A 27,962-nucleotide genomic window follows, 5' to 3' on the forward strand; every position below is an offset into this window, starting at 1 on the left:
AACTGCGTCAATCCTACAAGACCTACTTTCCGGGTGGAAGCTTGTTTGGTGAGGGTGGCAGCGTGCACACTTCCATAGCGCAGCAATCAGAGCAGGGTACACACCCCTGTCGCACTCTGAAGCCCTTGAAGACATCAGAGTGCTGATTGTGTTGTCTTCCTACCTGGCATGATGATGTCGGAGAAGCCCAGCTTCCTGGTGATGGAAACGCCCCGGGTGAAGAGGACCATGTACTCCCGCCTCAGTTGCTCTATGTCACCATGGAGGAGCTGCAGAGCCACAGCCAAGCCTGAAATTAAACAACAATTATTGAAAACATCGTGTTTGTATAAACTCCTTTACAGTCCTTACCAAAGCCACTCAATAAAAGAAAAAGCTCAAAATATAACCATATTCCCCACACTACAAAACAAACTTGTATTGGCGCACTCAGAAAAAAACAAAAACAAAAAAAAAAACCTTATTCAGAAGGGCACATTGCAAGTTTTATTACAGCTGCATGAACTCAAAAACCAGAGGAGTACAGTTTCACCTGCCGACAGCAACACTTGCATGTACAAAAAGCGGGCAGACACCCACAGATTTATAAACAAAAAAAAAAAATGCAAACAGCCTGTGACTCATTTCACAGCTCATTTTTATTATGAGGAAATCCTACATGAAGGCTGTCGTCTAAAATCAATCCCCTTTATGCAATAACTCCAAATGTCAGCCGAGCTAAATTAAAGCACCGGCTCGTATCTGGAGCTGAAAAGGCTTCGCCTTGACGTCCATATTAGTGCGCCTGTCCGCGGTGCTAGCGAGGAGAGGCTCATCCATAAACAACTAAACAACAAGGGAAGAGACAAGATGATGATGATTATTATTGTGGTGGATGTTTTTCGAGAAGTCGGGGACGCAGCGGTGAAACGGTTCATTAGCTGGAAGAGGTTTCAGTCACCGAGAGTCAACAACTGGACGTGACTTGTTTGCAGACCTGACGTCGACATGCTCGACTACACCAACGCACGGAGGCACCGAGCCGGACGGGATGCTCAGGGAGTAAGATTAAGTTTTCGGACTCGACAGAAAGCTCGCTCGATAATGTGATCCATAACTGCCATACGATCTACTCGCATATTTTTCAGTATGTTGCACAGTCATCAAGCGATATTTAAAGGGTTCATGAGGACAATGCAGATCCGCAACATATATGTTACTCCATTAAAGTTCAATTAACAAGTTCATTCTCCAGTTTATGTAACTTCATCAAAACCGCCTTCATATAGACAACCAATCAAATTCAAGGAGACGGGCATCATCGCCCCGGCAACCAAAAAGATGGCTGCGTCTTATTCGAGCCGTCTACTCAGAAGGTCATGAAAAGTGTGATACAAATAAATCGTCTCAACAAAGAGTGAGAAGCCTGTGGGTGGGAACAGATCAGCCGGAGTCTAAAGTATTGCTGCTGGGTGTTAATTTAGCTAAAGAAGGTGAACTTGTATATATTGTGATCTCAATAAGCGGGACACACACGACTAAGTTACTTCTTTCATGCATTTATTGACATGTAATCAAAGTTAATGTTGCTAAACAGACTATATGGACCACAACAAGCGGATAGCGAAGTATCTTGTTTAAGTGTATTTTATGTATAGTTTTTTATCGCAGAGCGCAGATTGTTCTGTTTCCGCGGGCTTACGCATGTTTGAAGTTTATTTTATAATAGATTTTATGGCATAAGACAATGTGAGACAGCGTCAGATGGCGCGAGACAGTATAAGAGGCAAAGGCTGATGCTGGTTTAAGGAAGGGGCTGAGCAATAAACGTCCACAGCATCCAAACAAACTCTGTTTGTGTTGTAGAGAGCTACAATAACACTATGGCAGCACGTTTCTGAGACACACACACACACACACACACACACACACACACACACACACACACACACACACACACACACACACACACACACACACACACACACACACACACACACACACACACCTAAAAAAAGATGGATTATTTTCCATCAGCTACTGTCTTTCTAATGTCGATTGCATTGCTACTGACAGGGGGGCAATATACAATCAGAATGCCGTAGCTAGGGTAGTTTGGCTTTGGGATGTTTTTTGTTGCTTCTACAATTACAGGCACCCTCCTACAGTACAGTATTGTGTTTTGTATACTATCTTGTTGCCTCACAGAAAGAAGGTTCAAGGTCCTAATGTGTGGAGTTTGCATGCTCTCACAGAAAGTGGATTCTGCTTTGTCCCACAATCTAAATACAGCCGTGCTATCTTAACATATACAAATATATGTGCAGAGAAAATAAGGGAAAACACAGTATTTATCACCACTGTGATCGTTGTGGCTCAAAACCTTGCTGGGAACTGAAAGGAGCGCTCCTACCCATGCCTAATGTGCTTGTTCCCCTAATATGAATAAAGCTTTTGCAAACAAACGTACACAGTGTGGCTCCGAAAACCTATGGCAGGGCCAGAATTGAACAAAAACAGCTTCATTACAAGTTTCTGGAGTGGATGTTGCCGAGGCTGACAAAACCCAACCTCTGCTGCCCCCGGCCCACCATGCCTGCCTCTTCACCAACTCAAAAAGGAGAAACAAAAAGTCCAAAACAAAACAGTGGAGTTGTCGCAGCCTCTTCTGTCACTGCCTACGCTCGCATGTGGAGGTGGGAGCTGATTTATCCACCTGACCTGACTCACACACACACACACACACACACACACACACACACACACACACACACACACGACGCAGCCAGATTCTTATGAAATCTCTTTTATGGATGGCTCGGTATGTGTAAACAAAACCACCATCGCCTCATCGATGCCCTCTCTCATCTTTTGAATTCGATTACCCAGAAAGCACCTGTGAACCCGGGACGCACAGGTAAAGGAAAAGAAACGAGATGGCCGTTAGGCTACATGCAAAATAGCGCAATCTTTTATTTCTTCTCTGAAAAAAAATAGACAGCGGTTCATTACATTTTGCATGCAATGCAATGCGTTGATCTCTCCTGCACTAATTGGCTGCTAATGGGAGACTTCTGGCACACTGCCAAGCCCGTTTCAAAGCAGAACCGCACGGCGAGGCAACTGGAGACTCGGCGGGTTACACGCGGAAAGATCGCCAACTGCACGCGCAACGTAAAACACACGCATGCATACTGTGCATGTAAATGCACGTTAAGCTATCTCACTTCATTGCACTCTCACTTTAATTGGCCTCCTGACACTAAATATAATAAATACAGGTTTTTAAATTATGCATGGTGTCGTGAAATATATATATATACATGACTCGAAAGGAGACGCTGACCTGCTCGTAAGGAATGAAACATTTTCTCCAGTTTTCATTTTTGTTGTCCGAGCATGGCATGCGAATCAAGTGCTATCTATTCCGTAATGTCGCTCTGTGGCAGAATAATTGCCTTTTGGGAGGAATTGACTTTTCAGATGAGGGTGCACCTTGTAAAATACGCTGCCAGAGACGTTGCTATATACCCGTTTTGAATGTAGAGCAGTCTGAAAAGAAGTAAAATCATCCAGGATGGGAAAACTCCAGGCAGAGTGGCCAATGTTTCCAAGAATATTTTGTTTATCTTCCCACTGCACATGCGACTCTGTTGCATTCACTCGCATGTGCAGCGAACCCGAAGGCGATATCAGCCCATTACAGCCAACACCGCTGCTGTCACCAGAGCTCTCAGGAGAAAATCAGGTGTGTGTGCGTGTGAGAGAGAGAATGTGATTAAAGAACCAATAATCACACAATCCACGCAGAGTAAAACTGTTGAAGCTAATACAAGTATAATTAATTCACTTGGTTGAATAGTACTCATTACATACTCATAAGTCAGAGCGACTATCCAGAGCTCATCGTCTAAGAAAATTCAAATTATAACCTCTACTTTGCGTTTTAAAGAGCATTTCTTTCATTCTGTAAGATCAATGTCAAATTGAGTTAAGTGGTATAAATGTAATTTTGGGACAAGCTGCCTTGAATTATACACGCCAGCATATTGTGACAAAAGAGCTCTGCTCTAATGCACTTTGAAAGAAAAAGGCATTGAAGCAAATCAGGCGTTCAGCTGGATCAATGCCTTCAGCTGACAGCTACTCAATAGCCTACATCCAAGTGTTTGTGATGAACTGCGCACTGCGGCCAAAGACGGGAGTCAAGTCCTCCGAATAATTCCCCCGCGTGCGTTTATGATGTGTGATCCTGTGCGCGCGCTCGTCGAGTGTGCATCGTGCTGCCACATTAAAGCCTCACGCAAGCATTTCTATGGTTGAAAGGCTTTGAGGGAGAAAAAAATAAAAACAAAAAAATACGATCAAGTGCGACGACTCTCCTGCCAGCAAAACTCACACTTGATTACAGCTACTTGTGACTATTTCATTGCTCATTCATTGCTCTTCTAAAAGTAAAAAACAATTTATTGCTTCTGTCTCTCTTAATTAAGACCTCTTGATAGTGTCCATGCGGTAGTGGTATTGATGCGACACATAAGCTGAACTCTCTGCACTCAGTGACTTTCATGATTGATTCAATCATAAAGTCGAGTTGAAGCGACTTGGAAGTTAATGAGAAGTCTGATGGTGTTGAACACACATTACTTTCTTCTCTTTAAGTGAATCACATGCCTTACATGGTCTGACTCTTTTCCACCAAGAAGGACCAGGTGCTAGTCCGGTGTTGGTGCTTAGTTGGTTCAAAGCTTGCACCTCCAAAGACCTGGTTCATTTTCCATTGACAAGGACCAAAGTGCGAGTCACGCCATTGCGTCACCGTTAAACATCAGTTTGCCACTCCATTTGAATATTGGCTCATATGAGCTGCATTCAGAATCTGCTGTGTCTGTGTGAGCTGGACTGCCTCCGCCCACACATGCCCATCTTGGGAGGAGGAGGAAGTACTTCCTCTCGTGGTGCCATGTGCCAGAGCCTAATGGTGGGAGGGTCAAAGGGAGGGCCTACGTTGATTGGGATTGACTAAACCCCAGATGACACTAAATAGGGTTTGATGTCTAATTGGCTCGTTGGAGCAAAACACTTTTTAAAAAAAATGAAACAAGCCAAGGAGAGAGAGGACAGACTTTCTTCACTTCTGGGGCGTCATTCCAGCTATGGGGACGGTTATTACTGTTGGGAAACCATTAGAAAGTGAATTTTGCATAATAAGACCCCTTCCGATCACATGTTCATTATTTTCCGTGATGACGCAGCCAGTCAGCAGAACCAGGACCAAAATGAAGAGAATGATTACGATTTTTAAGAAGCTCAAGATGAGCTGAGGTGATAAAACCAGAGCTAGAACAAAGAAATCAAGTTAAATGAACACAGCATCCCTGCTGAATCTTCATTTCATGCCATATACATTTTTTATCAGAAATACATGTGCACTTTTGTCTCTTTAATCATTACAATCCAGAGTGCTTTACACATTCTACAGTGGAGGTTTCAGCTCAGTGCTGCAGTTTCTGTTGGGAATCAGCAAGGCGTGAAAGAGGACAGACAGACAACAAAGGCTGTGTTTAATGGTGTGTGTCACTCAGTTACATCACTGCATCCCTCTACGCTTGTGCAAGATTATCCCAGATAATTTACCATCCCAGAGTCGTATGAATTCTTCTCAACTAATTACCGGTCTTCTGAGGGGAAGGTGGAAACCGGCGCTTACTCAGCCAGATCAGTCCCACAGACTCTTTACACTCTTGTGTTTGTGTGCCAGACGTCTCAAAATAAGATTTAGGCCTTTCGAAAAGACACGCATCACAGCTTCTCTACGAGTCGAGTGAAAGAAGACAGAGAAGTCAACTGACGCATCAAATAGGACTTTCATCAAGAAAATACGAGCCTGCAGCAAATTTTGCAAACACAAACAAGGTTTTGTGTAATAAATTCGCTTTAAGATGAACTTTAGATGAACTATCTCTGGTTAATTAGTTAAACATTTGATTGTTCATGCAAACAAAGTTGCTAATGTAGTTTAAGTCATTTTTAATGCTTGCTTGTTTTCAAAACTTCCATTCTGCTATATCATAATGAGATTATTTGATTTTATGTCACTGAAATGCATGCATTTCTTCTTACATCATTCCAAACTTTCCAGAAATCTCATAGGAGAACAAACTTTTTCATGTGTCACATATTTTTTATCTATTTTTTTTCTTTGACGTCTGAAGAACTCAGTGTTCTGATTCTCCACCGACCTGTTGCCATGGGAAACTGCTGATGCTGTTGTTCAGCGTGATGCAGATGAGGCTATTTATATTAACCATCTGAATGCATATGAACCAGCAGGTTTCCTGCAGACGTGAGCATGCGAATGCTGAGGCCGAACCCCCCCTAAAGAGGAACTTCGTTACCACGCAAACGCTGCTCAGACTGACCGGAAGCTGACTATCGCATGGTAGGACAGCGGTGATGCAACCGGGCTGCTAAGTTTATCATCAATGCACAATAGAGGTGTTGTGAAGAGGAAAAGAAGCTAAATTTAAAAGTGAATCAGTGGAGGAATGCTGACATACAAACTTTAAACAGAACCAAGTGCAGCACGATTGACGCAGAGGTGTTTCTTACCCGTGTTGGATCCAGACAAGTTGTATCTGGAATTGGCTTTTTTGATGATGTTCTCATGGATTTGGTGCCATTCGCTCTCTGTGTTACACCTGGAGTAGAAAGAAGGTATCTCAGAAGTTGACTTCACACGTTAGAGATTAATGCAGCAGTCAATGTTTCATTGGTTAATAAAAATCCGGGACAATCCGCGGAATTCGGACTAAAACAGCCCAATCGTACATTTTCCATAATCCCTGCGCCTTGTTAAATCCTCACCTCTCCTCCTTTGAGCTTCTGTACGAGATTTCTTGTCTGATGTAACGTTTACGTATAGTGACTCCACTTCCGCTCTAAAACGGCACTTAGCAATCTGTTAAACTGCTTCTCACACGCCGAACAAGATCTTTCCTGTCATGTACATGTAACGCACGCTGCGTGAACCCGACACGAGCTACGCTCGTTCTCGTCCTTGTTGACACCAGTTATCCAACCAGCCAATCACGTGATAGCGACCACATGTATTGATGCATGTAGACAAGTCAAGACGACCTGCTGAAATCCAACATGAGCAACTGAATTGGAAAGGAAGGTTACTTCAAAGACTTTAAATGTGGCAAGTGACTGATCTACTGTGAACATTCTGCATAAAATGACTGAATTATCCACAAAAGACAAAAACAAAACTGTCAAGTATATTCACCCTGATTACAAACAAGCCCCATTATTTATTCATTGCCTATTTCTCAACACTGAACTGGGACATGTCACGTGAAACTCGGATTTGCAGCGTCGCCTGTCTGGACCTAATTCTGAAAAACATCCAGGTCAGAACTGCAATCCAAGTAAAACCTCTGTGGTTTTGCTTCAGGTATAAAGGAAAGTGGCTGTATTTTCTTCTGAGCTAAGTCTGTTTGGCCAGTCAGTCTGATCCAGCAATAATTTAGGTCAAACTACTGTGTCAGCGGGAGCCGCTTGCTCCCTCGGGGCATCGTGTGGACCACAGAACACATCCAGTCTGCAGGCGGTGAATTAAACTCTGAGCCTCGGAAGGACAGGAGAGGTGCATTTTGCGTGGAAATGTCCACATCAGTTCTGCAGTATCATTTAGTCAGGCTAACACTGCTTTGTTGCTTCAGTGCAGAGAGTTCCAGCTTCGCTTGAATGGAGATAGTCGATCTTAATATTTAGGGTGATTTAAACTACAAGCGGCTCCAAACAGGAAACTCTGACATGAGCACGGGCTCGTATTAACATAAAGAACATACTTCAACCACAACATAGGTCATTTTAACACTTTAGCATTAGAACTGCTGGAATGTTTGGCATTAAAGCAAAAAAAATTTATAAAAAAGGATGGTGAGCATGAAAATAGTATGCAGAAAATAGTACTCACGCGTAAACCTTAAGCAGGTGGTCGTCTTTCGAGTCAGCAGTGAGAAGATCGGCAATGCTGACGACAGCACAGCCGAACGGCCTCCTGTACTGTACGCTGCACAAGTTCTTCTTCTCTCCGGCCCCCATCCTCCCTGCAAGCACACACAGATACGCAAAAGAGAAGCGGCCGCATTAAAGGACTGAGAATAATCTCCATGAAGAAGAATGCAGAAGAGGCAACACCGTGGCTCCCACCTATTCTCACGAAGTGAACCACGATGTAGACGTCTTTTCGTAGGTCACTGCTTCCCAAATCCTGTAAAACACGGGGCAGCATATTTAACATTGAAAGTATTCCATTTTCAACACGATAGATCGTGAGTTGAGTCAGCGTCACGCAGCTTCAAATCACTTCTTGTCCATCTTTTTTCTTTTTTTTTTTTTAACACAGACTCACGTGTCGCTACTCACCACAAATAGCGTGCACTGTCTCTCCGTCTTCTCTGGCGACTTGGGCAATCCGCTCTTATTCAGCCTGACAAAGAACCTTTCGCTGCACAGGAGGAGACAAGAGAGCGAGGGGAACACACATTGAGATGAATGAGGTCAGGAGTGATGGCTGAGTGTCAGAGTAAACAACAGCATCCAAGCCACTGCTAACAGGAACAGAATAAAGATTAGAAACGGTGTCAAAAAAAATGGCGAGCGCCGAGCGGCGGGCACTGGAGAGATCACTTCAAAGTTCAGACTTGAAGCTGTCTGAAACCTTAAAACGGAATGTGAGACGGGAGAAAGACGGGCAGGCAGGGAGTGGAGACGGAAGGAAACGTACACAAAGCTTGAATTACTGAACCAAATCCCCGACACGGCGCGTCAGTAAGATATCTGACAACAAGTGTATTCACAAGTGGCTCCTCCGTGGCTGAAGAGAAGTGCTTCTTCTGCATGCGCCGATTCTCTCAAACATTTATTGGCTTACATATTGGACTGTCACAAAAATGGGTTACGCAAGCTTGCTGGCATGTGTAGCAAGACTGAACTAAATGAGGTGAAGACTGGAATAAAATGAAAAAGAGAACAGATTAGGACTCTGATGTAATTGTATTAATGTGGCGTGTGCACTAGCTAATAAGATAAGATGCCTTATTACTTAGCGTGGCTGTTATGCAAAGCTGGTACACGAAAACAAGTCGACAGCCTAAATAACTACATGAAAGCACACTTGTGTAAAAGTGATGGAAAAAGAGTCATAAGTTGCTAACAGGCCTGTGAACCAAAGCCAGAGAACTTAAGAGAGGAAACATCAGCACAAGTAATATTCTGAAAAGAAAGAATTATGAAAATGTATAATTTTAGGTTAAAACTATGCAATATTTCATTAAAACATCAATTTGGATCTGTTTCCAAGTGTATTTGACAAAATAATGCAAAATCTATTCATGAGTTGTGACATTTACAGATTATATCGAAAGAGCTACCAGATTTCACATTAAAAGTCTCTATCTTGCATAGGCAGAACGGTACTTTATATTCCATATGGGATTTGTAACAAATAACCCAACAGTTGTTAACACTGATTCGCTATAATATAAAAAAGATTAGGAAGATAGGAGTTATGACTCAAAGTGAGAAAATGTGGGCGGGGCAAAACGCAATTGACGATCGGTGATCGGCGACACGCTAATAATATCCAAATGAGCCACTGGAAAGTGGAAAAGATCAAACTTCGGAGACAGACAATTAATACTTCCTAATGATGTACACAACAAGCATTATTTACTTGTGGGTTTGTCTTGAGATGATTCCATATAATTCTACAACACAAAATGCTCCAGCTTTTTCAGATCCAGATCCAGATCCGAAAAGAAGTTACACTATAATACTGACATTTGTCATGTGCTTCTATCATTTTAGTTTGGAATGGATGCTATTGTAACACAAATTAAATGCACATTTATCAAACTTTGATGTCTTTGAGGTAAAACAAACGTGAAGAATAGCTTGTATATGGAAACGTTATAAGCATTTGCTGGTCATAGAGCATTAACATGTAACAAACAATGAAAAACTTATTTTTTCTTGTTTCAGTAGAATAGGGTGACACTATATGTGTGTCAATGAAAATAGACACACAGAAATCTTGTTATGATGAATGTATTGTAACAAAAAAAAAACACTATAAGAAGAAAGATAGAAAAGTACAGAAGGTTTTGACCTCCAGAGCTTTATGTTATCATTCAGTTACTGTCTTAGTGATGGCAACATTTTCATTGCTCATTGACATTTCCGTCAGGGCAGACAGCAATTTCCTAAACTTTCACTGAATGTGTGAAAGAATCATCTGTGCGTAACATCTATAAAAAGCTTATGGTTGTCTATCTTGTCTTACAACATATAGACCAAAACAGGAGCCCATCACGATTGTGACACCGTGCTCCCGAAGCTAGAAAAGTAAATACTGAATCACGCTTTGCAATTATTACTGACATCATGAAAAGACCTTAACTATGAAAAGTGTGAGTGCCGGCAAAACACTGAACTGTCACCTCAAAATGTAATCTATGGCCTCACATGCCCCCAACTTCCTCTTTTGCAGGAAAATGAGTGAATACGAGGCAGAAAGAAAGAAAAAAGAGAAAGGGCAGACACTGATTGCCTTTTCATTCTCTTTGTACTTCGTCCTCTTTCTGTATCTCGCACACGCGCTGTAAAGAGAGGCAGCGCAGACTTCCTGCTGGGCCCCTCTCATCCTGGCTGGCGAGCTGAGGGCTAATCCAGTTAGGTGACTTTCACAGTCCACCGATAAGCAGAGAGAAAAACCTTGTAATGCACCAGCGCCTGACAATGAGCCAAGTCAGTGGCGCGGCGAGCAGCACGAGCTACAGTAGGCCCCATTCACAAGTGAGTAGAATACACCCCAGCAGATCCCATGCAATCCAACTTCAAGCTGCACACAACTACAATGGATTAGGGTGTTTTTTAATGGTCTGAGCTCTTAAACGCTTTTAATGCAAAAGCTCAAAACTTGTTATGTGTCGACAGCGATGTAAATAACTCTGTCTGCTTTTTGCCCTGTAACTGAGTGGTTTGGATATGTGGGGCAGCGGGCACCCATGTGTGACTTAATTAAACTCTTGATTATTAATTAAACAAGTGCTGATGATTTTTTCATACATATATTCCTTCACTAAAGTTTTCTTTCCCTTAGTCCTATTGGAATAAACCAGTTGAAAGTCCGGTTTGATTTAGAGGAGGTCGTTTCCTCATTAGCCGCTCTCGGGAACTTTCCAGGCCATTTATCGCACCATATGGAGACGGATTCCTATGCATTAGACATGAGACTTTGCACACGCTTTCCCCAACACTAATTAGCGCTCCATTGTTGAAACCCCAACTGCCAATTAACAACCACTCCTGCAAACACGGACGCGCAAGTATCTCCCCTTCTTCTTCGCATCAGTCCCACCACTGCCTCGCAGCTGCAGCGCGTTGATCGGTGGAGCCCAGACGACCAATGTCCCCCAGCGGGACCTTATCTCCCTCCATCACCGCTTGCATTAACATAACATGAATGGTCGATTTCCCTCCCCTCTGGGCCTGTGCGCCGCTCGCTATCCCCCCACATCCTGATATCGATGATTGCATTAGGAGCTGTGAGTAGTGGAGGGATGTGGGAGGAGTCGAGTTAGTGAGCAACTAGCGTGTAAAATACTGGTTGAATTAACTACCACTGCCGCCTCCGTCTTCAAGGCCGTGTGCAGAGGAAAATAAAAAAAAAAAAGCATAAATTAACCAAGACTAGACAGTGAAGCGGACAGGAAATGAAGGACGCACAAGGGTATCCATCCCTCTGTTAAAAAATATCACTTAACTCAGCAGAAAAAAAAAAAAAAAAAAAAAGAAGCACATTGAAATACACACACGATGTTCGGTGGACCGTGGCGTCCTTGTTAAAGGGTGAGCAAAAGTCATATTCAGAGGAGGAGAATCCAAAAAGTTGTGTGATCTGTGTGTCTTGACCACACCAAGAGCTGCAAAATGAGCAGCATTAACAGCGTGACCATGATAAACTTGACCACTCTGTGTGTCTGTGTGCGTGTGTATGTGTGTGTGGGGGTGTGTGTGTGTGTGAGTGTGCCTGACAAGGCGTCCCTATACAACACAAAGAAGCTGCCATGGTGCACAGGGGCGGCTGGTGTTGGCATGGTACTGAGACAACGGGTCAGACCCCCATCTGGTCTCCAACACACACACACACACACACACACACACACACACACCACACACCCACACACCCACACACACACACACACACACACACACACACACACACACACACACACACACACACACACACACACACACACACACACACACACCAACGCACAGGGGGGGAAATAGCAAAATGGCCTGCTGCCAGGCAGATTGTGTGAATGTGTGCGCCTGTTTATGTCTGTTAGCAGCCGGCGAGAGACGACATTGGCGAGCTGCCACCGTGAGATTGTCCTGAAAGACAACTGCTGCACAGGCCACACGGAGAAAAGGACAAGCGTGAAAGCGCAAAAGGAAAAGCGTTTGACTTGAACTCAAAAAGTCTGACGACAAAAAAATTGTAATTAGTCGATTTAGGAAACGAGATAAGCCGCCTTTGTTCTTTCACGTTTTGTGCGGATGCGCGTTGTGTTGTGCGACCTGGGCTCGAGCTCGACTGAGGAGGACTTCCTTCTGTTTCAGAGAGCGCATCGTAAATCCACTTCAAATGTGCGACAACGCTCAAGGAGTCCAATTACTCGTACCTGGCGAAGGTACTCAATCTTTCAAAGTAGGATAAGATGGAGGAAAAGAGAGAGACTCATAAGAGGGAATAGGACAAAGAAAAGTGGAACATGTTATGATGACACTGGACACTAATTACCTACCTGGAGACAAAGTGAAGAAAAAAAAAAAAAAAAAAGAACCTCAAAAGTTAAAAGCAGGTATGGAAATAGACCTGGTTAATTAAAACTTCTGATTCGCTGATTTATTCTGGGAGAAGCTTCTGTATCTTAACTAAAAACTCATGATGGAAACAAACTGAACATAAACTCATATCCTGCGCTATTCAGGAACACGATCCAGTATCAACCTCTCGCCTTGCAAAGTTTAAGTGATTTTCAACTGAAACACAAACGGAGTGACGCGCGAGCCACGCGAGCCACCCCGATCCCTGTGATGTGACCGTGATGTGACCAGGCGCGACTCTATCAAAAGAACTTGCAGAGTGCCTGCGCTCGTTTCTCTTCCCACTCGTTCGCCTCTGCCTGACGAATCCACTTGTTTGTGACATGAAATGGCATTTCTTCACTTTGAACTGTGAAAACCGGGGCGTTTAAACAGTCTGGCGTTTGGGCCGACGCCCCGACAGGAGGATGGCGAGGATGGCGCTCACGCTCCCGGGCTGACCGGACCTTTTCATGTGGACGGCTCAGACGGTTTTTATACGAGGGAAATAACACGGCCTTGCCCACTTTTATGTGTCCGAGTGCAGTTTAATAACCTGCTACGTTTAATAAATCTTCATGAATATAATTAGAGCCGTCTTCTTGACATCAGACGGGGAGCCGTTTGCGACACCTCCCGCCATCAGCCGTCGACCTCATTTGCACGTTTATGAAATGCTCAGTCGAATCACGTGAGAAAACACGACATTAAACATGAACACAGACATCATATCAAAAAAAAACAACCAAAAACGTGATATTCACTGCTAATAGAGGCACAAAATCTTAGTGTGGATTCTCACATCCACATGGTGATATAGTTCCAGTTTGACATCCAGTGACTGTGGTTGTAAATGTGATTATCAGTCCCTGTGATGGACTGATGACCTGCTCAGAATGTATGGCAGAAAATATGTTAGTGACGGCCAAGTCAAACATATACCGAGAGAGAACAGAGAACCTGGAGCAATGGGAGATTGATGGTAGAATTTGGATGTGCTATTTGCTAAGATGCAAAAAAAATACCATGGCCACAATGGGAATAAATCCCCAAAAAATGTGAGTGAGAAAAATGTCTCATGTTCATTCTACACGTTCATACATGATCAGTCTTTCAGCACTTCGTCCCTGAATCCCTGCCATCCCTTCACGCTCCATCCCCGACTCAGTAGGTTGTTTCAAAGTGACGATTTCGTACAAGCTCAACATCATGTCCGCACCTGAGCGGCCGGTTCTCCCGTCCGTCGTAGATGTGAAAAAAGACTTCCAGCTCCTCTCCCAGGTTGGCGCTCATCAGGCTCTTCACGTGGACGAACAGGTGATGGGTGCTCGCCGGCGCGGCGGTCTCCTTTTTACGATGCCGGTGTTCCATCTGCAGAACAGAGGAGAAAATTACCACTAATAGATTTTCTATGGGTCTCAGGAGCGGGATAGACTGTGGAGAAAATAATGCACATCGAAAACTGAGGCTTCACAGGGTACAAACCGGTAAAAGCTCTGAATCCTGAAAGATCTTAAAATGTTGCATCAAAGCTCATCAACCATGTACGATTAATACCGTGGAGAGAAAACAACAGCATGTTGATATGTTTCTTTTAATACTGGCCAATGATGTTAAGGAGCTGCTGTATTTAGTATTCACTTTCCATGTCGGAGATTAATAATATCCCTTTGAGACGTCTCCCTGTCTTTTTTCACAGATTTGCATATATATTTGAAAAAAAAAAAGAGGGTTTCAGATATCGATTTTTGTTGATTAAGATCACATTATTAAACCGTGTAATAATATCACCAGAGGCTAAAATGTGAGAGTTGGGGCTTTGTGGCAGTCCTGTCTGGCGCCAAGGAAACAAGCCAGGGTGTGTTTATGCAGTTGAGGAGCTTTCACATTCATTTCTGTATTTAACAACACAGAGGCGTCCACAGAAACCTGCCGTTTCCTCTTCACTTGGTCAAACACATTCAACATTTTATGCCACCTTCCAGCATTTATCTCTGAGTCTGATGATTTTTTATATTTTTTTTTCTCGACACGGAGAAGTAATGGTGTTTTGATTTGCATCCGTATAAGTAGTTCCTCAATCTTCGGAACGGGAACAGAAGCACTCGCATTAACACTGAATATGAATGAAGTTTAGAAGCGCGGCGTGGCCGGAGGACTCCTGGTTTGCAGGATGCCGCTTTTTACACACAAGACAATCAATAAGACCTCACACAACACTGGCACGGCGTTGGAACGCGCACATCGCATCTCTGTCGAGAGGTCCGTCCAGATCGGCTGCTCACATCCAAAAACACACACATTAATACACACCACACATAGAAAGCACCAGATGGTCGGTAGAGCCACTGCCAATTTTTGCCTTGCATCCACTTCTGTGGTGAAGCATAAAAGGTGCGAGGGGGGTGAGGGCAGGAAGGGGATAAGGAAGCAGGAACAGGAGAAGACATTGAAAGAGGTGTGCAGAAAAAAATATATTAAGTAGGAAAGCAATAAGAAAACAGTTAAGAGGTGAGCGTGTAATAAGACGATTGTCAGTTCGAATCCCGCCAACGACACGGCGGGAGGCTGAGCAAGGTCATTAACCCCCGACTGTTCTGGTTGCTCGAGGAGGAGCGCCGGGCGTGATGCTTCTGCCAAAGCAAACGTGCGGATCACATGAACATTTCATTCTCTCTCAGTGTGGCACTCATCAGCTGCTGCACGACATCTCAAAATCATGTGCTCAAAAGCAGCTTCCTCAAATTTTTTTTTTTTGGTGTTTTTCTCGCGGATCAGTAACATGAAGGCTTTGTGTGAGGGTACAGAATATTAGGTGACATAAAGCTTTACACTTCTTTAAGATCAAATGACTGCAAAGTTATGTCTGTATGGACTGCAAATGTAGTTATTTTTAAATGCTTTAGCGAAATGTTGGATAACAAAAATGCAAACAAAATGCTTGTCATGTTACAAATCCAATATGTGCCAATGTGATGAAACTGTTTTAGTGTGTTGCAACCCATCGGATTTGGAGAAGCAGAGATCCCAGAAGAAAACGAGCCGAGTCGACGATGTAACAAGACATGAGCATCGTTAAGCGGATCGCTACGTACAGAATGAATAAGTCTGGGGGAAGCCCAGATTCATGCTGTATCAGTTCATAATGAGTTTTCTTTTTTTCTTTTTTTTTTTTTCAGCGTGTCGTTTAAGGCAAGCGGCAGGAACATTGTGCGGCTTTGTGACAGCTTCAGCATGACTCGACACAAAACACAGACATGACAGCCTGGCAGCGCATACAGTAATGCTGCGGGCAACGAGGAAGGAGGCCGGGGAGAGCAGTCCACCATGTGTGTGCTTGGCCAAGCGTCTTGTTATTGTTCATTCGGTAAAGCTTTTCCTAAAACAGCACAACGAGGGACTGTTGAACTACATGGCGTCTTTTTTTTTTTTTCTTTTCAGGAGAGAAACAGGATAAACTCAGGATCCAATGAGACACTTTCACATCCCTCCATCAGTCACTTCAACATCACTATTCAAACCTCTTTTCTTCCTTAATTCCAGACCTGTGCGCAAGCAAAGGAGGCACATGAAGGCTTTTCAGGCAGGCGTGTTTCTCTTTAGTGATAAGTGAAGCTACAGAGGAAACTTTAGTACCACATGTCCAGGGCCAGGCCCGAGCTATCTATCACTGGCGTCTGATCCGCCACCGCTAATGAATTCGTCGCTGGGGGACCTCAACTCTGCTCCGCTTCGCTCGCACACTGTATTGAACTCGCTCTCCGGGGGAAAGCTGGGAAGTTTGAAGCCGGCCTGCCTTTGCTCTAACAGACAACAATCCCAAATGAACAGACTTGGTGTGAGATGGAGAAGCCAATTAGGGATGTGATTAAAGATCCCTCCCCTATTATTATTATTTTTTTTTAAAGCTACTGTACTTCCAAATAAAATGCTTCAACAAGTGTCCATTTGAAAAAATCCAAGCAAATCAATCCAAAAATAATTGGCCTCCCACCTTTAACAGACAATCTTTTGGGTAAATGTCAAGGAGCAGCAGTGATGATTGGTGAATTAGTTGGTTAGATATTCATATGATTTGACTACTATAAGAAAGCCTAACTGTTGTTCCCAATCAGACTCACCATAGCTTCTTTAAAAGCTTTCAGTTTGTGCGTCTTACACTTATGCCAGTTTCATCCGAAACCATGTTTTCCTTTCAAAAATGTACACATATGATGCCATGCTGAGAAATATGAGGCCGCTCCTTCAATCCATTTCTCATTTTCACTTCCAGATATAAGTCACACACACCTCAATTTAATGCAAATGGACCTCACTTATATTATAGCACATTTCCACCACTTCAGCAGTCTCTCACCACTTAACACTAAGACATTCACTTCTTTCGCAAATGGGAGATTTGCTTCTTCAGGCAAGAGGTTTGTTCGTAGAATTTAAAAATGTATGCATAAAAGAAAATCCGACTCCAAGCAGAGGTCAAACGAGGCCGCTCTGGAATACAGTTGTTGGAGACAGATAACACCATCTCTTAAAATACACCGCGCAGCTGTTCGTTAAACAGAAATGTTAGCTCAGTAGCCGTGCCTCCTTCTTAAAACGCTACCACAGAGGACGAGGGCTCATGAATTCCCGGCTTGAATAAGTGAATTCATCTGAACACTCCTTCTCATGTTGACATTTCAGCGCCATCTTTGGAAATAAGTGACCCGAGATGACTCGACATTATTGCGCATGTGGATATGATATAATAATAATAATACATTTTATTTATCAGCACCTTTCAGGACACACAATAATCATCACTAATAATTAGTATATTAGGATATTTATGGAAAATATGGCCAAGGGAGAGTAGATAGTTAATGAAGAGGACGGGGCCGAGGTCAGAGCCCTGGGGGACACCGGAGGAGCCGGGTATCGTAAGAGGCAGGATGTGATTGTACCACCTAACTGGACTTAACTACAATATCTATTTACTTAATGACTATGTTTGGATGAAAAAACTCTTTCTATTCGTTACATTCTCAAAATTGACTCATTACTTGCTTCTATCTATAAATACGAAAACTTTATGTGAAAGATGCAATGACACAGGGAGGAGCGATACAAATGACCTCCATGCGTTTCAAAAAACAAGACATTGATTTAAACTTGGTGTGAAAACATCAAGGCATTAAAATCAGGCTTTTCCTTTCAAAGAATTATTATTTGTGAGCATGTTTCCTCTGAGACTTAGTTTATATAAAATTCTATTTTACAGCTTTAAGCTATTTATTTTCCCATTACATTTATTATATAAAGTTTCGCTTAAAACATTGTTGAATAAATAAATTAAAAACCCTGGCCAATCAATGCCGCTTAAGTGAAGCTTTGTGTATTATTAAAGATAGAAATTGATTTTTTTACATTCATATTTGATGTGAGAAAACTTGATACTTTTACCATATGATTTTGAAGAGTCTGTTCTTGTGCTGAAGTAGAGAATATAGCATGTTTCAGCTTTTTTTTTCAACTGAAAACTACCAACAAATCTTTAAATAAAATGTCTGGGTACGAGAAGATTTTCTTTTCCCATCATATCATCTGCTTTTGGGCTGAATCAGTCAGCTCTAAATTCACACATATAGTCTCGGACATGCCTACAGGATATCTCTCATATTAGTGATATTATTCAACTGTCTTGCCTTCTTCCTTTTCGGTATCTTCAGTATCCACACAGGGAAGATATCACATAATTCCTCGACACAATGCAGCAGCCAGGCTACATTTTCCCACAGTAACACCCCACTGCCATTTCAGCACGCACGCACACACACACACACACACACACACACACACACACACACACACACACACACACACACACACACACACACACACACACACACACACAAGCACGTCGACACACACACCAGGTAATCCTCATCTCAATTTAATTAAGCCACAGCGGCGCAGCACAAGACCGAAACAAAGACGCTGTTCTCACAAGCAAAGATCTTTCTAAATATTGATGGGATTATGCCTCATTCACAGTGTGTTAAATCTTAGTGGGTATTGTACGTTGTTGTTTTTTTTGACGTGTATCGCAGCCCCGTCCCTCTTTCTTGTGCCAGTATAGGGGAATTTGCAGTCATTTGCTCATTTTATACGCCATTTAATAGGAGGTGCGTTAAGCTTTCTTCCCGCTATGCTTGCTTTTGTTTTGACTAACAAAAAGAAACAAACAAAACAGATGGATTAAGAGCTTCAATTACCCCTGTGAAGGGAAAAGCCGACGCACTGAGTGTGTGTTTGTGTGTGTGTGTGTGTGTGCGTGTGTGTGATATGCTCCTCCCCACGCTGTATTAGGGCAGAGAAGTGGTTGCCACGGTAACAAGGGTTGGGGCTTGGAGAAAGCGGGAAGGAGAAGCGGGGAGCGAACAGTAGGGAAGGGAAGGAGGGAAATATGGAGGCAGATGGAAGAGGGAAACATTCAGGTTATCGAGTGTGGAAGCTGACGCACGAGGAGGGAAACAGCAGCGCAGCGAGGAGCTGCTGTTTAACCAACTGCTGCCTGCAAGGTCCAAAGTAGATATTTGCTCAATCACTCAAATCTTCAGGAAAAAAAAAAAAGTGAACTTGAGTGATTTTTTTTTAAAGAATCCTGTTTAATAGGAACATGCAGGGACAAACGGGGCTTTCAGAATGTCGTTCTGCCATTAAAATCTTTCAGCTATGAGAATGAAGTACAAATCACAAGGATGACATGTTTTAACAAAAAGCAATCCATAAATAATTGAAAAATAATAGTCTACGCATTGTTTTGATCCTCAACCTTACAATAAATATTTAACTAGATTGTAGTAGGAACGTGTGAAAAAAGAACATCGACTGAACAAAAAGAAAGAAGGGAGGCTCAAGTGAGTGTATGGACTTTTCTTTTGACTCTCCGCTATGAGCCTGAAATCAAAAAGAAAGTATGTCAAACAGAAACATTGCAAATTATCTCGACTTCAGAGTGCGGAGCCCCCAAAAAAATAGATCCTCACATCTCTGGGAAAATCTAACTGTGAGTGTCGACCGCAAATTGTGTGCTGTGCTCTGGTTTTGTCCAATTACCTTAACAAAGTATGCGAGTGTGTGGACAGTATGTAGGTATTGTTTCTTACATAAAAGGGACTAGCCTAATTAATTCAGCATAAAACATGCACAGGCACTCTCAGTAATTGTCACATAGTTGTATATATATATAAATATATATATAAAAGGCTGAAAAAATAAACAGTAGTCCAGAACAATAGATCGAAGCTATTGTAACTTTTGTACACACAAAGTTACTTTTCACAAAAGACAATCTGAACAAAAAGGCTCAATGTGGTTGTACTTAGAAAAACAGGAAGAGTGACATCTCCCTTTAAGAGCCAGGTGCACTCGTAAAGGTGATATGCAACAGAGAAGCAGCTTTTTCTGCAAATGATAATGGAAAAATGCACGCCTGGAAATGGTGTGTAATGGAGTTCAAGGCTAAAGACAAAAGACATATTTCTATTTTCATATAATTCAGTTCGTCTTCAAACGGTCTGGATTGCTGCCGCGAGCAGATCCATCGCATTGAGCTTTACATGTTGACCATTGTTTGATGTTAAATTAGTGTTTCTGTCTTTCTATTTTGTACCTTCCTGCAGGTGTTTCTGTCTTTTGAAAAAGAAAAAAAGAAATATTGATCTGTGGTCTCTGCTGGTATTATTCTGCAACTTTTGTGTGGATCAGTTTCCCTCTGTTTTGTTTCGACTTCTTTAATCCCACCGGGGTCGAGGCAGATGTCAGACGCCTCTGACACTGGTTCTGCTGAAGTTTTCACGCTGTTAAAAGAAAGATTGTACAACGGATAAGAGGAATCTCACTCACTACCTGGGAATCTAAGGCATTCCAAGCTGCCCACTGTTTTGTGCACATTAGAGGCCGTTTCCTTGACCTGTACCGAAATCGCCACCGTCCACAGGCACAAATCACGAGAGGAGAAACTCGCTGAACCTGGTGGGAACCGGGTCGTCCAATCGCACTGCGTTCTGAATGAACTGTTATCCACAGAACAGATTGAGGCGCTATAAGGTCACTCACCAGTTTGTAAAGCTCTGTGACGCTGATTTCATCCGGGTCCACCATGCTGAACTCTCGCCTGGGGACCAGATCCAAGCCGAGCTGTCTGAAACACAAAGCCACATCCAGCATTAATCCAGGAAAATACAGATTCGATAAAAAGATATTACGGCAAAAGGTCATTTAGATACTACTAAGAATCGACTGACAAGTAAGTAAGCAATTTTTTTTTTTGAAGTTTTGAAGAAGCCGAGATGTCAAATCACCCATCAGTCCTCTGAATAGATTTGACAGTTTGGCTGCTTTTTTGAGGCGCAGATAAAAGAAGAAGAAAGAAAAAAGAAAAGAAATCCCCCCGTTTGCTCCCTGCTATGCTTTCTGTCCTCTCCATCTCTCTTCCAGTAAACCGCTTGCCTCTTTAAGCTTCTCCACTTAGCTTTTCCACATTCACCTCTATCTCTCTTTTTCTTTCCAGCAGGCCTGGTCAACCCCGTGAAACTTTCTCCAAGCACCGTCCAACTGAGGAGGGATATGCAAGTGTTGTGTGTTCAAGAAAAGCCCAGAGCGAGTAAATGGAGGCGAGTGAAAAAGTCAGGACAGGAAGACAGCAAGGTTTGTCTTTTTTTTTTTTTTTTATCTCACACCCCGTGGCACGGAGAGGAAAGAAAGAGGAAAGTGGGAGGACGGATGGAGAGGAGGCGTCTGTGCGACTGGATTGGAGTGGGGAACATGGCTGCGGGGACGGCTGGTGACAACAGAAGACAGAGGAGCGGGGACGGAAGAAGGAACAGGAGAGGGGGAGTCAGAGAGAGAAGGGAAAGGAGGTGAAGAAAAGTTAGAGCCGCAAGAAGCTCGAGGAAAGAAATCTGAGAAAGAAATGTGACACTTCGAGCAAAGAACTACTAATGTGAGATGAGCCTTTTTTCTTTTTAATAAGGAAGGCTTTACTGTGCTTCATTAAACATCTTTCTCCAGTGAGATTTTACTTTTGAGGAACACTGACATTACATCAGAATGAGCAGATTTCTGTCCATTTGATTATTGCTATCAAACCTGGATCTACTAATCCATTGCATAATCTCATTTCTATTGCATCTATCTTCTATACCACTTTGTACAATTAAGCGTTGCATGTGGTGCTCGAAGTGATCAAAGCTAACGTTTGGGGATTCTGGACACTGAAAGGCCCGGCCCAGAATCGTACCTGTGACCTTACTGCGATGAGGTGACATCACAAAGGGGCTCAAGTTGATCGATAACCAGGTTGTTGCAGACAGAGAAGAGAGGAATCCCACCTGATTTCTCACAGTCTACAGCAGTCATGTGACTTTCAGTGTTGCCAGATTGGACAGGTTTGCGCCCAGTTGGGCTTCTTGGGGCGCCCGTTCGCATTATATCATTCTTTGTTAATTTAGTGACAGTTGTGTGCTTATGGCGTGTTCTTTATTACCATATAATAGTTTTATGGTTTTTAACATGAGTTTCTACAGAGGTTGAGATTTAGGCTGGGTTTTATTGAGGCGGGTGGGTTTGACGTTGTGTTTGGGCTGGAAACAGTGAGTCACATCTGGCAACCCTGGTGACTGTGCGTAATCATGTGACTCATATTGGTCATTGAGCAATGAATCTGTCCGAAGCAGTCCTGGACCACCAGACAAATCCTGAAATATGTCCTTTTTATATTTTTTAATATGGCTGGGATCTCAGGTACCCCCTCAATGCACTGGTGTGTGTGTGTGTGTGTGTGTGTGTGTGTGTGTGTGTGTGTGTGTGTGTGTGTGTGTGTGTGTGTGTGTGTGTGTGTGTGTGTGTGTGTGTGTGTGTGTGTGTGTGTGTGTGTGTGTGTGTGTGTGTGTGTGTGTGTGTGTGTGTGTCTGTGTGTGTGAGTGTGTCTCACCCTGTAATTGACTGTCGACCTGCTGTGGTAGATAATGCACTTAAAGGCAGATAACTCCAGAGTGCAAGTCTCTGAAGTCACAGTGCTGCTAAGTGTTTTATGGATATGTTTCCCTACTTTAGCACATAACCACTTAGAAAATTCAGATTACCACGTTAATTCAACCTCCTACACTTGCCAGCCCCGTGCTTTCCTGCTATTTTCTCCGCTCTGCCCACACTGACGTTTGTTATTTTTACAATTTCAAGATAACCCCTTAAAACCATATACACACTTGAACCCAGACTCTGAATGTGAACATGTCCACACCTCATTCTAATGTGGTCACAAGTACTAAATTCCTGTTGAGTGTCTGTAATGCTGCCAGCAATAAATATGGAAAATCTGCCTCGATACTTTTTAGGTATCAGAAAGTGCTGCCCTCGGAGGAGCAGGTCCTCTTTGTGCCTAATTGTCCCTCAGTCCTCCCAACACAGATAAGGCTTAGGAGTACCTTAAAATGGTTTCCAGGGAAGGTTCCTGCAGGGAAAACTGGCTAATGGAAGACAACGATAAGGAAACACAGCATCATGAATTTCACAGCGCCTTGCAGCACAGCAACTCTTCTAGAACTTAAACCTGAATCTCTACTATTAGACCTTGAATGACTGTAAGGCTGGAACAGCATGATCCGCCATTATCTTCTGCAGAAATATAAGCTGACAGTCCTTTGTGATGAATGGTTCTCCAGAGAAACTGAACTAGCTGCAATTCGATTTTTATACAGTATAATAAAATGAATCCATTGGAAATAAGAGATTTATGAATGTCAGTGTTGAAGTGATTAGCACTTGAAGTTCAAATTACAGTTGGGCTTTGAGGTCTTTTTGTGTTGCGTTTCTTCAGACTTTGTCCCACAGTCCTGGACATAATATCACTCAGGTTCTTGAGAACTGCTGTTTTTGAAAATGAATGAAGAAAGATCCGGACATTTAAGATCAGAGGTGCTCCTCCATCCCTGCCCTTCCTCTACTTACTCGTTACCCCAATCCAATCTGGCCGTGATGTGCTGCTTGACATCCCTCATACGGTCGTGAGTGAGGTGGCCGACCAGCACCTGCCTCCTCAGGTCCAAGATTTCATTCATCACGTGCCAAAGCCGGTGGAACAGATCTCCTTCATTCTTCTGCAGGAGGAGGAAACGACAGGGTGGGAGAGAGCAGGGTGGAAGAAAGAACGACAGAGGAAGACAGATCAGAGGGTTGACAGAAGGGAAGACCGATGAAGGAGAAGAAGAAAGTCGCATCAACACATGCGTCCAAAGAAGTGAGGACACGATAAGTGACCGAGCGCACATTAGCGAACCAAATAGTACCGAGAGGAAGAGGTCGACCCAGAGAGAGAAGCAGACTGAGTGGCTTAATATGGATTTGTGCAAATTAGCCTCAGTGTCCTGCTGCTTTTTGCTGCAAATTCATGCACTTTGATCTGCAAGTATTCATCAGCTCAATTTAATCAGCACCCCGGATGGCTTAATAGGCCACAAACACACAATCAATCCAACTAATGAATGTGTATAAAAAAAACTTAGACTGTTTGCAGCTTCTGAATTACCGGGAGCCAAATAAACTCTGTGCTCAAGAAAACCTAAAAAGGCCGCCTCACTTAAGAAGCATTGGTATTTCAATCGATTGTGTGTGTGTGTGCGTCAGTGTGTGCGTCTGTCTTACCACGTAGAGCTGTTTCCACATAGCACCCCAGTCTCGCAGCGTTGACGTCATCTCCGTGATGACAGAGTCTTCAACGGGAATGACGGTCTCAAATTGCCTAGAAAGAAAAAAAAAAAAAGAGAAACGCATTAACGAGAATGAAACCAGATTCAATCGAGGCAGCAGAAAGCCGAAAACGACTCGCTGGATTACACACCCTTTGTTCTTGACGTGGGCATTCTTCAAGTGGATGTAGCAGGACGGAAAGATCCCCTATTGGCAGAAGATAAACAGGTTAATGAGACGGCTGCCAGAGTCATTTACTCCTGATGCCATTAGTGGTTAACTGTTGCACGTGGGCAAACGATGCACACAGTCAATACAGAGCAAAGTGTGTTTGTGGGTAAAAGAAGGGGATCACAGAGACGGGAAGCAGCAAACACAACAGTTAATAGCAAACAACAAAGATTTTAAAGAAAACTATGTGTTTGCGTGTATGCGTGGTTTCATGTTAATGAACTGCAACACGCTCCCTGTTGACTTGGAGGGATGAAAGCAGAACTTACACTGAAGTGTGTGAGGATAAAGGCAAGCACACAGTGTCTCTGCACACACACTTCTCGCTTGGCTTGTACGAGAACGTGTCCCTCAACACGAGAGCTTTTAAAAGCCACGTGCATCCATTCGCGTTTTCTTTTTTTTTTTTTTCTTTCATGCAGCACGTATTGTGCGCGAGATGCTGAGCTTAATTACCAATAACGATGGCGCCTGGCTTAATTGGTTGGTTAGGAGCAAGGACGGGGATTTTCTTTTCAAAGTGTAATGAGATAAACGACTTGTTGGTGTCAAATGGCGTCATATTTGGACGGGCCGCAATCAGATTAGCCACGTTTATTCCGTACCCAGAGGTATCCTTGTGATTTTTAAATACGCTTCCTTGAGAATCCAGCACTAATAGTTCCATTAAGCAAAGACTGTCCGAATCGCAAGATTGGGTACATAAGCTCCATACATAACACAAAAAAATACAAAAAAAAAAAACCACAGAGGCCCGCCTGAGGTAGAGGTGAAGATCATAACAGGTCCTTGTATGTACAAATGAAACATATTACACATGTGCAAATTGTAGTATGCGTGCACAAATCTAATTACGCAAGCGCCAATCTATTTAGGCACAAATTTAACGGAAATGTCAACACACATGCACATACAACCACGTGCACATACACACTTCATTTGCTCCTTTTCCACTTTTAAATGAACCTTTACTGCACAGCAAAGTGATTATTTGGGATTATGTAAGACAGTTCAGGAATTAAAGACAAAGTGTTGCATTTGAAACTTTGTGTTTCAAATACTACAATCCAAAAATATTGAAAAGATGAGCTTTTAAGAATTAAGATTTTGACAAACAAACAAAACAAATCGTGTTACATAATAGATGTGCAAATGTGTATAAAAGTATCACGCTCTCGAAGAATCTGAAGTATCAAACCAATAATTCTGCATACAAGATCTGTGACTCATCAAGTTTTCTTTTCTCATTGTTTTATCATTCACAAAACAAATAAGAAACATCAATATCAAAGCCAAAATGCATTCGCCATCTAACAACAATAGTTGGATCGTTTTGCTTTTTTGTCATTAAGGGCGGCGTCTCTTTGAGATTCAAACATTTTTCGCTGTTTTGGTGATATTGAAATCTAACAGCTTCTCCATCACATGAATTTCTGGTACTATAGTAGTATCAAGGACACCTGTCTGTACCACAATATTCTTCTTTTCTCATAGCTGTCAAATTTTTTTTTCTCCACATACACTGATTTCTTTGTTCATTACAAATAAACAATGTGCACCTCTGGGGTATTTTGACATTTGTTTTTACTCTAAAAGTGGAATCGATCATCTGCAGCTCTGCAGGTGCACGTGCAATTATTACATTTATTTTATTTTTTCTTGTCTAGATTAAATCTGGCTGACTGCGTTTTGACTTCGACATGAATCATTCGAAACCCTGTAGGGAAACACACAGCATCACTAAAGGCAGCGGAACGTGTTCAGGTGAAGTACTTTAAATTGTCACAGTAAGAAAATCTGAACTGTTATGCATATCAGAAATGAGTACAACGAGTTAAGAGCAAATCGAAGCAAAAACAAAAACATGCACACGTGCTGAAACACGTTTACTCACCTTGATATTTGGGTTCTTCAGGATAAATCCTCGGTACCAACCTGCAGAGACAAAACATGTCAAATGAATCTTTTCTCGAACATAAAAAGAACAACTGCATGGTTCCCCTCCTTAGGAATTATTCAGGCAATTGAATAACTTGCACCATCCATAAAGAGGTTTTTCTTTTTTTTTCTTTCAAAGAGTCTTTAAGGGTCAAAGCGACACTGAAAAGCAACGAGCCACAAAGCAATGTGTTTTTCCCTGCCTGTGTTTGCAGGCTGATGTGGAGGCGAGGAATCCTGCTCCAACATGAAGCTACTTTGAAACACTATGAATATCAATATGACCTGACCATGCAGATGTGGAAGAAAGCTGAGAAGCCAAACATTGAAAAGAAAATGTGAAATTGCTGCAACTTGATTTGCTCATTTAAAAAAAAAGAACACAATATTCCCTTCAATCTGATCTCTCTCCATATTATCACAAGCATGATGTTTGGTTTGAGCAAATCCCAACACAGATCAAAACGATCTAACAATTTTACATTTAATAAGACTTTAAGCTGATGCTCTATTCCAAATAGACAATTTAAGCCCATTCTACTGTGGTTATGAGTCCCTCTCCAGATAAGAGCATTAGACAAATAATTCAAATGTAAATGTAATAGATTATTCTCGGGTTACGCCAGAGCATCTGTGACTTGCGTAGTATTTCTTTCCCCCCCTGTTTTGTTTTAGGCATGCATGATCAGAATAGCATTGAATAATGTGTCTGGGTCAGTGTGGTGGAACACATGCTCAGTATTTCCTACATGAGTCACTTTTTCTCAGTGGCAGAGTTCAGAGACTTTGACAGCTCACTGCAATGTTTTGCTGGATGTCAGTGAGTTAAGAAATGTGTAATAGAGGAGAAAGATGTGACAAATGATCAGTGTTCCTAGAGAAACACAATTTTGTTGTAAAATAAATGTTTTATCCAAGCATGTATGGGAAACAAAGAACTGTGTTAAACAGAGTATTGAGCTGATGTGGTGCTGAACCAAATATACTTAAATCCACTACTAAATCCACAGTACCTCAAACAATTATGAAGGAAAAACCTCTACAAGTGGGATTGTTTGCTAAGAGAACAGTAAAAATATGGCCTATATTCTGGAATATATGTTTGAAAGTGGTCATAATTGGTCATTTTGAATTATACA

The 27,962-nt window shown here is 42.5% G+C and overlaps 1 protein-coding gene across 1 annotated transcript in view; it reads right to left on the reverse strand.

Moving 5' to 3' along the window:
* dock4b (dedicator of cytokinesis 4b) overlaps positions 1-27,962 on the reverse strand; it is a 127,093-nt gene that overhangs the window by 60,571 nt on the left and 38,560 nt on the right. The window contains 11 exon segments of the mRNA XM_080492547.1: positions 164-289; positions 6,592-6,680; positions 7,964-8,096; positions 8,200-8,260; positions 8,416-8,497; positions 14,144-14,295; positions 21,025-21,109; positions 23,917-24,065; positions 24,610-24,706; positions 24,806-24,861; positions 26,780-26,820. Coding sequence (XP_080348673.1) covers positions 164-289; positions 6,592-6,680; positions 7,964-8,096; positions 8,200-8,260; positions 8,416-8,497; positions 14,144-14,295; positions 21,025-21,109; positions 23,917-24,065; positions 24,610-24,706; positions 24,806-24,861; positions 26,780-26,820 — 1,071 coding nt within the window.

This window comes from Lipophrys pholis, assembly GCF_963383615.2.
Source record: "Lipophrys pholis genome assembly, chromosome: 22".
Taxonomy (NCBI): Eukaryota; Metazoa; Chordata; class Actinopteri; order Blenniiformes; family Blenniidae; genus Lipophrys; species Lipophrys pholis.